Source organism: Lepisosteus oculatus, chromosome 10 (assembly GCF_040954835.1).
Source record: "Lepisosteus oculatus isolate fLepOcu1 chromosome 10, fLepOcu1.hap2, whole genome shotgun sequence".
In the NCBI taxonomy this organism is placed as follows: Eukaryota; Metazoa; Chordata; class Actinopteri; order Semionotiformes; family Lepisosteidae; genus Lepisosteus; species Lepisosteus oculatus.
Genome location: NC_090705.1, coordinates 3957349 through 3970041, shown reverse-complemented (window position 1 = coordinate 3970041; position 12693 = coordinate 3957349). Strand labels below are relative to the sequence as shown.

The 12693-nt window shown below is 38.6% G+C and overlaps 1 protein-coding gene across 2 annotated transcripts in view; it reads right to left on the bottom strand.

The window, feature by feature from the left end:
* The window catches only part of LOC102690549 (uncharacterized), a 63293-nt gene that overhangs the window by 9330 nt on the left and 41270 nt on the right, over positions 1-12693 (bottom strand). For both annotated transcript variants that reach the window (XM_015358098.2, XM_015358096.2), the window contains one exon: positions 8141-8274. In XM_015358098.2, the coding sequence (XP_015213584.1) occupies positions 8141-8274 (134 nt within the window). The remainder of the gene's footprint in view (positions 1-8140; positions 8275-12693) is intronic.

The following is a 12693-nucleotide window of genomic DNA, read 5'->3' as shown; positions in this document are numbered from 1 at the left end:
GATGGGAAATACTTGCACATTTGCTGTAAAAATCTAACACGTCCCTTACTTTCTCACACCATAAGGAACAAATTGCAATTTCACCCCAGATCTACATTCTAAATAATAAAATGGGAATGTTTAAAAAACAATCACAGGACCAATCAATTAAAGGTACTATATTGTGCTAACAAAGAGCAAAAATACTATAGCATGTCTTTTTCAATTCACTGGGTAATTTTTCTTGAATTAAAAATAGTTATTTGGACAAAAAAACACGTTACTGAATTTGTTACTGAAGAGTTCGCGTGATCATTTCAAATGAATGCTGTTTCCTTGAGCAGCAAGATTAATCTTGAGCTCCCCTGGGAATATCCAGGCCTGGTTAATAAGCAAGGCAGGACTGGAGCTTTCAGCATGGAAACGTGCATCTCAGTCAGGGCTTCTGTCGGGTTCAAATAGAGTGCTCATGGGAAGGCCAGGCTCCTTCCCACGTTTCACTCCGCTAGGACTGAAACGCGTGCGCTGAAGCACGAAGAGTGAACTCGATTCCAACTGTATGACCGCACCTTTCTTCCCGAACATCACAATTTCTGAAAAGACACACAAGCATTTCCATTGACAGCTACTGGTTTGACCTAGCCTTCTGTTTCTCATGCAAACACAATTAAGGGAAGAGCTTCAAAAACAGTCCATTTCTTAGGAGTCCTCATGTCCCATACAATTCTAATAACGAATTTTGTGATTTATAGGCACATATACTGGACAACCTCGGCTGGCACAGTGGAGCACTGGTTAGTCCAAAGACACACTGGTAGGTTAATGTGCTTGTGGGGAAACTGGCCCTGGCGAGAGTGCGTGAGATCAGGGTGGACCCTGCCTTGCTCCTGTTCTTTGCTGTGATAGGCTCCAGCTGCCCCAACAATCCTAGGTGGGAAGAAGCTGTTAGAAAATGGCCGGATGGATAAACAAAATTTGACAAACTATGAAAACCCTTAAAAAATATTTGTAGCAAGAAGGGAAAGGACATCATGAGAGGTGGATTATTCACATAAACGAATGAATTACCAACTCATTCCCGCCACTTTCTGGAGGCAACTACCACTGCCACATTGCCTCCCTTTTCACACCATGGGAGAGAACAAGAACAGTCTGCAGAAATCATGGTTTAAAGAGCAGAACGTTTCACACAGTGCCTGAAAGGGGATGCAAATTCTGTGAATGCCATGAACACAAGAACGGAAATTTAAATACAAGATGGGAATCTTACAATTAACAGCATGCAAAGAAAGAACATGTCTGGGAAGTAACCGCATATCTTGGTTTGCAAACAAATATTTGTTTGGAGAAAATAATGCCCTTCTCTCACTCATCAGATCTCAATCTGAAAATGCATGTTTTGGATAATTGTATTTGCAGCTGTACTGTCCTTTACTGTCCTAATGCAATAGTTATAGTCTCCTTTGAAGCAAGTGAGAGAAATTTCTAAAAAGTCCCTAATGGCCCTTTAGGGGTTACATCCCACAAAGAGTAAGGCTATAATGATCCATGCAAAATGGCTTTGCTATATGTGGATCACAGACCAAAAAAGGAAATACAAAAGTTAGTGCTTAAGGCCCTATATAAGACAGGCACATTTCATCATGATAAATGAATAAGCTTATGAACACTTGATTGTGCTTGGCATACTGATAGCAGGCATTTAGTCATTGTCACAGATTAGTTGCTTATTCTGAATTGCTCATTTAATACTTGTTTCTACTTCTTTGTTCTGCTGCCAAGGTGTACCCTGCACAAATTTCAGTACTTTACTGCTTATGTATAGTAAATCTCCAAGGAATATTCTAACTCCCCTTCAAAGCAAACAACATGCTGTCTTTCCCCCTTTTTTTTTTTTTTTAAGTGCAGCACCTATGTAGAAATTGTAACAAAGCTCGCCTTAACCTTGTCAGAGGGGATCAGAGGCAAAAGACAGAGTGCTGGAAGCTGGAAGAGACTGCTGTGTTATACTGCATTTCACATTATTCTCCACATAAGATGCAGCTGATGCTTATGAGATTTAAGTGCCCATGATTAGACAAAATGCAGTGCCATGCTCACAATAAACTCTGCAGAAAAGCACAGGAAATACAGAGTTAGAGATTATTTAGGACTGGGCAAATAGCAAACACAATCAATACAGACAAGTGGAAAGTCATAAATGCAGTAAGAATGCACATTATAAAGATCAGACTGGTGGTGCTGAACTTGAAGAACCCATTTCTGAAAGGTATCTATGTTGATTAGTCATCTCCCTCATCTAACAAGGGGGAAAAATGATCAAGTGTAACAGGACAGTTGGATATTTAGTGGGAAAGGCAGAATAAATTAGATAAGGCCCCGGCAAGATCTCATTTTGAAAACTGTGCGCATCAAAGGTGATCCTGGCGTGGAAAGAATGCAGGAAGCAGATACCTGAATTATTTCTGGTCTGAAAAACCAACAGGTTAAAGAAGCTGAGTGTGTGAAATTTTAAACAGAAGTGATGACAAGGAATTTTGTCAATTTTGTAATAACCCAGCAGACAACTTTAGGTTAAGACAGAGACCCAGGAGTACATTGGCAAAAGACGAGGAAGTACTCTTAAGAGTGACAAGTGGCTCGTGTTTATTCTGAGGATGCCGGGTGAAGCTGGCTGCCTTGGTCTTCAGCTGCAGGAGTTTCTTGTATCAATACAATGCAAACACAAAGCAATCAAGACGGGCTTCAAAAGGTTAAGATCAGTGGAAGCTGCCTGATGTTCTCGTTACAATAGTTCAGTGGTTCTCAACCCTAGCCACAGAGGACATCTTCTCAGTTTGGATTTCTTAACAACTGTACACTTCTTCACTGAGGCTAATTGGGTCCTTGTAAATGAACGTACGGATTGATTAGACCTCTCTGCAATCAGTCTTTGGTTTCAAAAATACTATTATGTACAGATATTGTACATCCATGCATCGACTTTCTGTCCGAACTGCTCTTAATAGTTGACCAATTAATGGTGTTAACTATTTTGTTATACCCTCTGGAATAGACAATTGTGTGTTTTTCATGTCTCGGACCAAAGCTTCAAACCCTGTACCTGAACCCTAGAGTAAATGAGATGTAAACAGACTAATGTAACCCTGCCCCCCCACAATATGACCACGCCCACATCACGTAACCACACCCACTTTCCATGACCACACCCACCGCTGTCCAACAGTGTTAAGAACTCCTGCAATAATATCACTCTGGACTAAAGCAGAGGTGAGTGGCAGCTTAATTTAGGAAAGCCTACAGTTGTAATGAACATACTAAAGTCTATTTCAATACCTTGCAGAGAGTCAACATGATTTTAGGATTTCATATTATTCAGTTGTGCAAATATTTATATATAGTCTGAACCAGAGCCCAGGAGAGTGGGGACATCAGTACAGTAGGGGACCGGATTTACTTCAAGAGTCCAAAAAATAAATGTTATAGCAAATACTTCCAAGTATTTTAAACAGTTGTTTGAGAGAAAAAACAAAACGAAAGAAATGACCACTACAAACAGTGGTATGTCCTGCTATTACAGGAAATTTACTGCAGCTCTGGTGTGGGAGTGTAGGGATGGTAGACATCACCACAGACTTCAGAGCAAGTTTGATGTATTGGTTACGAAGGTCTGTCCCCGCAGAGCCTTGCCACTGAAGCCACTTTCCCTTCATACTTCACAGCACACAGTGAATAACGTCCGGAGTTACCATGAAGAATAAAACGTTCCAATTAGGAAAATGAAGATATTCAGAACAGACACTTTGAAAATTAGAATCCAAACTTAAAAAAAACATCCAGATTTTGAATATGATCTGTTTGATGTAAGACTTAGTTTGAAGACTTACAGTAGTAACTCTTATGTAATAACTGATCAGTATTAGTCAATCATGACTGAACACCTTTTCTCAAACCAACAGGAGATCTACACTCCAAAACCAAACTCACCATAGCAACCACACGGGAACATCACAGAAACAATCAACGAGTACTCTTCAGGTCCATCAACTATCCACATCCAGTACCACAGCAGAAAATATGATTGAGTAATTGAGCTCCAGACTGCAGATTCCAGGTCAGTCAGCGATGACCTTGTCTCACTCGGTATGTGTTCAGCTTCCACAATACAACATGGGAAATTTACAAAGATACCACTTTCCATTTTATCTGTCAATACTTTGCTCTCAGTAGCTTGGAGACAAACCACAGTAAGTACTTAATGTAGCCCCTTACATTTAAAAAAAAAGAGAAACTACACATATACTAACTACATCTAATTTACGGACATGCATCAACCCAGAGAATACCAGTCCTGCCAGACACAAAGCTTCACAGTACAAGGCCAATACATCACTCAGGTATACTATGTCATCAATGCCGAGTTCATCAAAATGTACATACTGAGCACCAAAAAAATTCTATCACTTAGAGAGCCTTGCAAAAGTATTCCCTCTTCCAATATTGTCCCATTTTGTTAAATTACAAACGCTGCATTTTTTTTAATAGTCAATGTGTAAATAAAAGATTTATTTCTCGAATTAACCACTTTTAGGGCTGAATGAAGTCTACAAAAACTACAACAAAAAATCCATTTACATTGAAGAAACAGAAGGGAAGAGGTTTGCAAGGTTTTATATAACTAAAAACATTCACAAAGTTATTAACAGGAAAATGACTTTTTTGTAGCAGATGTACTAAGTTTACATTGATCATATGTCATGTAAATTCATTTAACGTATTACGGTAAATTACATTTCACTGGTATTTACTATGAACAGGGGGTGAGCCTTGAAAGTCACAGCTAATAGAATGGTCACCTTTGGAATCAATACAAGCTCTGTACATCTGCGACACATGCTTTGTACCAGGTGGAAGTATGTCCCATTCGTTTTATAGAGCCCAGACAAGCACGTCCCTGTTCACTGGTCTCCGAGCCCCAGAAGCCACTATATCCCAGCTGATCCCACACATGTTCGATGTTGTTCAGGTCTGGGGTGTATAGCATTTGTAGCATAACAAACTGATTCCCATCTGGCAAGAATTGCTACACGAGCAGCATGAGGACACGTGCTATTCTCTTGGTATGTTGCCACATCAAAATGAGCCCACAGTTAGGTCCCAGAACATGAGCGATGCAGTTTCATGCAGTCAGGTTGCAATCATTCACTGTAAATTCTGTTTTACCTCAACATTCGTTCCATGATCTTGAATCTTCCCAACAATTGGTCTGTTGTACAACACCTATCATATCATTCTGCATTCTGTTTCATACTTGCTGATGGTTCTACAGAAAACCTTGATTCATTACCAAAGAGGACTTAACTCAAGCACTGGTGAGACCACCCAAGGAGACTTATTGCAGTCCAATACATCCATTCCATAGAGGCACTGATCTTGATGTGGAGCTTACCGTTTTTTGCATGGAAGTAAAATAATATTCTAAAACTAAGCTCATTCATGAAGGCATAATTTTAAGCTAACATGAACAGCTTTTAAGATAATCAACAACAGCTTTACTGATTCTAACAAATTTCCAGACAAGGTACTTGAGAGACCTGATCCACAGTTCTACAGACTTTGGAGACATTTTTCATCCTGCTTTACTGGATGTTTTGGAGAGAATTCTTCCATTTCAAATTGTCTGCTTTCTGAGGAGGGTTTAGAATTACTTCACTTGAAAATAAAACCCTCACATATATTCAGAAAGCCAGATGAAATATTTTATTAACAATTCTGTGATAGTCCTCTTCTGTCAGTGTTTCTTTAGTTTGAATGACTTTTTTAACAGTATCCCCAAAACATGCATCGGCAGACAACACATTCTTTAGTGAAACTACATTCACTAAGTTTGTTCAGACTTTTACATTAGTCCATAACTCTTCTCCTGTTGAGCTTTTCACACTGTTTTGCCTAATCAAGCCTTTTTGCTTAATCACCTGACTGAAGCAACAATGTTACACAGCCACACATCCGCATACTGTACCTCAGCAGCTCTGAGGTGCTCTTTCCCTGTTGAATAAAACATTTGATTTTCTTATATTCCACTTTTGTGTGTTGTCCTATCGTGTTTGCTAAGCAGTACTATACAGGTGTCTTCAGCTTTTGATGAAAGTTTATCCCATATTATTTAGTCCTATGGAGACTTTCCACCAACAGTGGACTGATGTCTACTAATATTTATAACATCATGTTGTTCTATTTTATTGATAACATCTACATGGTAAACACTTTGGTAGATAATATACGTCTGGAATACTTCACCATTTTCCCCCGATTTCCAGATATGTTACGGTGGCACCGAACCCATTACAGAAGGTGACATCACCCCCTCAGAACGTGTTGAAATAGATTGTGATTCAGGCGATTCTCCGGGAGAAACAAACCAACAAAAAAGGCAAAGGGACAGTTTGGACCTACTCAAGGTAGAAAAGGAGACACATCAGTTCTCCTCAGACCGGCCATTTCGCCCAGCACACCGACCAACCCTTTCCATCATCAGCCCACTGCCTGAGCAGCTCTCAATCTCAATCCTGCCGGGAATGACCCTCTCAAACAGCCTAGCCCACACCTGCTCCATCCAGCTGAAACAAAACCTTTGTCGCCATGCATCAGTTATACTCTGGCTCTTATCATGGAATACTGAAACCATTTACCTTTGACTTACCAAGTACAGTAATTTAAACTGAATTTAAGGATAATGTTATATTATTTCACTTAATCTTGAATCGTGTATTGTTCTGGAATTGTGTTCTTCCAAACCACAGTGAGATTTTCATCAGAAACTAGTGATATTATCATTAAAACCTGAAACGCACTCCACTGACAAATCTCTGAGGGAGGCGCTCATCTCTTACTCTTTTCTATACCGAGAACTAGATTGTAAATTCTGTCAGAAAATCAGAAGCCATACGTTATATTTTTTTTTATTCGCTTCCACAGAATGCAAAAAAAAAATAGGAGTCCTTGTAAATATCTTAGAACTTTTCAATGGCAATATACTCTACTTGACTGCCTGTTTGGAGTTCACAATTACTCATTTGGGTTTACAGCATGTAAGCAAAGCTTTATATGGAAAAAAAATAAGTGAATAATCTTCAAAAGCACATTTTATAGATCCTGAGAAAAAGCACAGTATCAGTGCTTTAAATGTTGTTATTCTAAGGTAGAATTTACTGTCATTGGTGGATGACACATTGTATAATTTTAATGCGTTGTGAGCTCTACCTTTTGCTATACACTTATACAATACCAGATAAATAGAAAATAAAATGTGTTTACGTATCCTTTGTCATATAGCGATATTACATAGTCCAAAACTCCAACTCCTACGCAGGCCGATAAACCGGAGTGGGGCAGGAGGTCCTATCTTCACAATTGCTTTGAGTGCTTTGATAGTAGTGTGATTAAAGCTTCAGTTTTTCTGATGATTAATGCAGAGGATGGGGGTCAGACCGAGCCATTATAGTGAAGGCTGCCAACAGTGCTTCTGTGGTAAGACAACTGTAATTTATTAATTTATATGAATGTGTTCTATACACTCTTTTGAATGTTGGATCATAATACGTGTACACATTCCAAGAGAAAACTGCTTTTTCATATCCATAGTAATTAAACCAGTTAATTACCAAAAAGACCAGAGATTTTCCTCATACAAAAAGAACACCATTTCTTTTCAAGGCAGATAGATCACCTAAAACTATTGTGAACAGTATGCTATTATGTTCTCGGTTCACGGCTTATAGCGAATGGGCAAAGGTTCACTTGCCCTTCTTTCACAGAGGGCTTCCCAGTTGCAAAAAAGGCACAGCATATGGTACACAAAAAAATATAACAATCTGTTAACAAAAGAACCACAAATACCATTTAAAAGTATGACAAATTCTAGTAAAGAGGCAATGCTTCACAAAATTGACCCAGGCCTTCTTTAGGTGTCAAGTGAGGGTGTCACCTGAAAAAGGCTCCACGGCCGAAATGTTGTGTTTTCTTTCTTCTCTTTTCAGCATGGAATAAACCTTTACTTGTTCCTTTGCAGCCTACGCATGCTGATACAGCTCCCCACCTGAAGTAGATCATCAGATATACTAATAAATTGGGTCTCGCAGCTAACGCACACTGTACATACCTGACTGGTGATGTCTATTCTCCATGGGGTGACCTGTAGTCCATCACACCAGCCTCCTCGGCCATACAGCCATGTGCCATGCTCATTGGGCACAACCCCTTCCTTTACCGCCTCCGCACAACCAAAGGCAGTCCCTGGCAGAGACACAAAGGCATTTTACAACAGGATAAATCCGATTTCTCAGACTGGCGTCATTGTTCACAATTGAATTGTGCTGGGAAGACCAAAGCCATTATACTGTGGACAACAAGGCTAGGAGCTGCGTGAGAGAAATGAATCTCCCTTATTTCCGACAGACAGGGGGAGAGATTATGCAAGTGCCCTCATTGCCACAGCGCTACGGCAGACTGCTGCTCGGCCTTTTTCGACAACATGAAATCGGGATCGCCAAACAGCAAAACTAAATTCCAAGTAAACAAAAAAAAATTAAATCAGTTGCCTTAAAATAGGGGCTATAACTGACTGGCTGATGCTTTGTAAGGCAGCAGCCATCAACAACCTCAAATCGGCTCTCACTGGCCGCAATGCCTTAAATAATTAATAAGCTCAATAATGCTCTAGTCTGTGCTGTTAGGGAAGGTCAGGCCAGGCGGAACATGAAATATGGAAACAAAAGAAATGTGCCGCAAGGCATGATTTAGGTGAGCATGGTAAGCTTACAAACGAGAGCACTGCAGCAGGGCGTCTACAAAGGGTGTGGATTTCAAGCATGTTCAGTAAACGCAGAACACATGGTCTAAAAAACGTCAGTCAGAATTATACTGAATATATAGGATTGTTTTTGCTAAAGAATAAAATATGAACATTCTTGGTTAGGAGGAGCCACTCATGAGTGCAATGTGAAGACTTCCCTCGCCTGTTTTTCTTTGGTTGTTCTGATGCTCTAAATACATTACCCAACAAACAGAAGGACATGGTACCAGAACAAAAAAACAATTTAATTGATGAATAACAAGGCATGACTTTGGTGGATGGTGGAATAATGCAGAAAAACTCAGGATCTAAAGAATCAACAGGGCACAACGAAAAATCCGGTTATTTAGGTGGTTAAAGATTTCCATGAGAATTTCTATACAGTCCAAAACAACAGGCATGGTATCTGAATTAGTGAGTTTGATAAGGTCTTTTAACACAATTAAATAAACTTTCAGATCTTCAGCTGAAGTGGAATGCTGAAATGTATATATATATATAATATATAAAATATATATTTTCTATAATATATTATATTATAAATTTATATATATATAAAGACTAATAACTCAAATGTGTGCATAGTACTAAACAAAAGATTTCTATCAAATTAGAATTGAAATCTCACTTTCTTAAAGACAGCACTTACAGTGGCTATCAAAACTATTTTCTGTTCTGTATTTAGAATTAAGGAGGATCTGTAGAATGTTTTCACTTTTGACATGATAGAATGTCTTGCGTTGTTCAAAGGCAAAAAATCCCAATGAAACACATTAAGGTTGCATTTTGTATCACAATATCCAAGTATCATACCCAAGTATCTATTAGCCTAATTTCCTCACTCGCATTATCTAAAGTTATGTCTGCTATATGATGACTGTTATTCAAAGAATAAATAAATCAGGCATATGAAAACAAAACTTCCAAGACCAAGAAAAATAATTTACAAATAAATACCGCCTTGCTCTGCAAATGAAGGGAGCCATCATAGGCACAGGACTTTTAATGTAATGAAGATTGTTATCCTGAATTTTAATCAGATAATCCACATTGATCAATGCTTTTGGAAACGAAGGGCAGTTACAGCCACATTCGTTTAATCTATGCACTGCTGACAGCAAAGTTAAAAGTAATTCAGAAATCTTGCTGATCATCTCTGGGAGCCCCAGAGCTGTATCAAAGCCTTCTGCTCTGAGGCTCTGTCGGTATGAGCTCAGATCATGATCTGCAGCACCTCTCCATCATGTGAAGTGTAAGAAGCAGTCTCAGGCCCACAATGCTGACATTTCCCCACTGCGCACTGTCCATTCTATAAATCAATCAAGGAGATTAAGAAACACAAATTGTGGCTGTCGAACAGATCATGCAAACCAGAGGTAAGCCAGGATTAAAACTGTGAGTTTGAAATGCAATTATAATCTTCAATTATAAAGATAGTTATCTTTGCAGTAAAAAAAAAAGAAAGAAAAGACTAGAAGAACGACTTCTAGTAACAATCACAAGCACAATTAGCAAACACCATATCGTATGATTTATTTTTAGACAAACAGCCCCCCTAAACAGTTTTTATATTTAGCAGGCTTCAGTGCTTAGTGTAAGCAGATTTGTGAAGAAGTTCAATAGAAGTAGTGCTTACAGTTCATTAGGTGACTTGAGACATAAACCTACCTCTAAATCTGGACTTAACCCCTTAGTAACTAATACCGCACTAGAACAAAATTAAATGGTTCACACAAAGCTTCATGCCAAGTTGGAGGGTTCTGTGATTTTAAAAGGAACCACTTGATTCTTGACTCTTGTTCTTGACTACACCTGCATCATGTGACACACAGTCAGGGACTTCATTAAAGACCATTCAACTGTGCAAATCTCATGTTAGTAAAATAAGTGAATAGGAAACCATATGGGCCTTTCTAGAACAACTCGCCTTTTCTGCTTCTGCTGAAAGTTTTCATGAGGATTATTAGTCTTGGAGGAAAGATCAAGAAGTTAATCCTATAGTTTCACATCAGGAATGCTGGGTAATAAAATAATAATTGCTTACACTTATATAGCACTTTCCTGGACACTCCACTCAAAGCGCTTTATACAGGAAATGGGGACTCCCCTCCACCACTACCAATGTGCAGCATATATTTTTTGAATATATTTTAGAATGAAAGTATGAAACTGTGACAAAAGTTGTTTTTTTTTCCTGAAATTAAACCCTTAAATCACTCCGCTGACAGAGCTGTGGAAGTAAGATGGTTATGGTGCAACTCAGGGTTTCTTTTTTTTTTTAGTTCTTTTTGCCCCCCCAACCCCACTCAAAGCTTTTATCTTGGCTTTTAAGCCGTCTTCATGCTAATACGAGACCTGAGTGTTCTTTGTCAACACAGATGCAGACTTGTATTTAAGAACATTTTGCTATTTCTGGAACCACATTCAGATGAAAGGCATTTTGTGGCGAGGGAGGGAATATAAAGATGCAGCTAAATACGTCTTATTTGGCTCATTCTTCCCTTTTTTCTTGCACACACAGTATGAAATAATTTAAATGGACTTTAAATTCCCCACTTGGGCGTTACAATGTAAATTCCCTGGCAATTCTGAAGTCAATTGTCTGTCAGGTATCAACCCTTTCAGTCAATGTGCCGCTGTTAGCGACTGGCTACAAGTGTCAGAAGGGCGGGAGGCTGCAAGATGTCTGATTCAGGGGAAAGAGATCTTGGACTGCAGACATGGAGCAAACCACCAGCAGACTGATGGCCACCGTCTCCACAGGGAGAATCAAAAGCGCTGATAAAAAAGCAATAGCAAGCTCATCATCTCCAGTACATAAGGCTAGGCTAGGTGATGTCATATAAGTTTCTGCATAAACTCATTTTTTTAATGACACCCAATTACAGTATTATGATTCCACGGGCTTATTTCATTCAGCCTTGAGATCAAACACGAAACCTACTGTACCGTACCTGTACTGGCTAGGTGGAGGCTTCACTGCTGATGGACAAGTAGATATCAAATGATTGTTAGATTCTCTTAACTTCTTTTAGTATGTATTCCTGATGTCAAATGCCAAAGTTGGGATGAAGTTGCCTTTCAAGTGAGGCTATTATTTTTCAATAGGATGTACATACCCATTTAAATTCAACAGCAAAAATAAAAGTTGTTACTTTGTCCTAAAAACACCAGATTAACAATTTCTGGTCTTGACTGGAGGATCATGTGTAGTTATTTGGACAGAAGTGTGCAACATATGAGCTGTTGCAAATATGGCAGAGTGTACAGCATACTTTTTTTTAACAATCAAGGCATGCTCTTTAAATCAGAATCCTCTCCAACATACTCATACATATTTTATTATTTTCACGTATTGAGTTGAATAAGCAGTTAACAACAAAAGAGTTAATTAGTACTCTGAATATATTTCTAATTCAATGTATATCATGAGATCTGACTATTAAGTAAAAAAGGTTGGTTCAAAGAAGCTGTCATTTAAAATATTTTCTTGAACAAAACATGGAAAAGGCCAACTCTGATTATATCAAATAGCATCTTTAGCATTGGATAGAAATAACTAAGAAATCTGAAACAAAAAGCTAAAATGGAATAAAACCCCTTGCAGACAGCAGCTTTCCTGTAAGTAGCAACACATAGCAATTATAATCATTCTGTAATTAAGTAAAGAGCTCATCTGTGTATCTTTTTCAAAATCAGGGTCTACTTAAGTATAAGATGATGAAATTGTGAAGTTCATTATCATTAGGTTAACAATATATCTTGCGAGACCTGAAAAAAACACATTTCCTTTTGTAAGTGCTGAAGCAGAAGCTACTCTGTGATAAGAGGGGGTTTCAAATGCAAGAAAACTTTCTTAA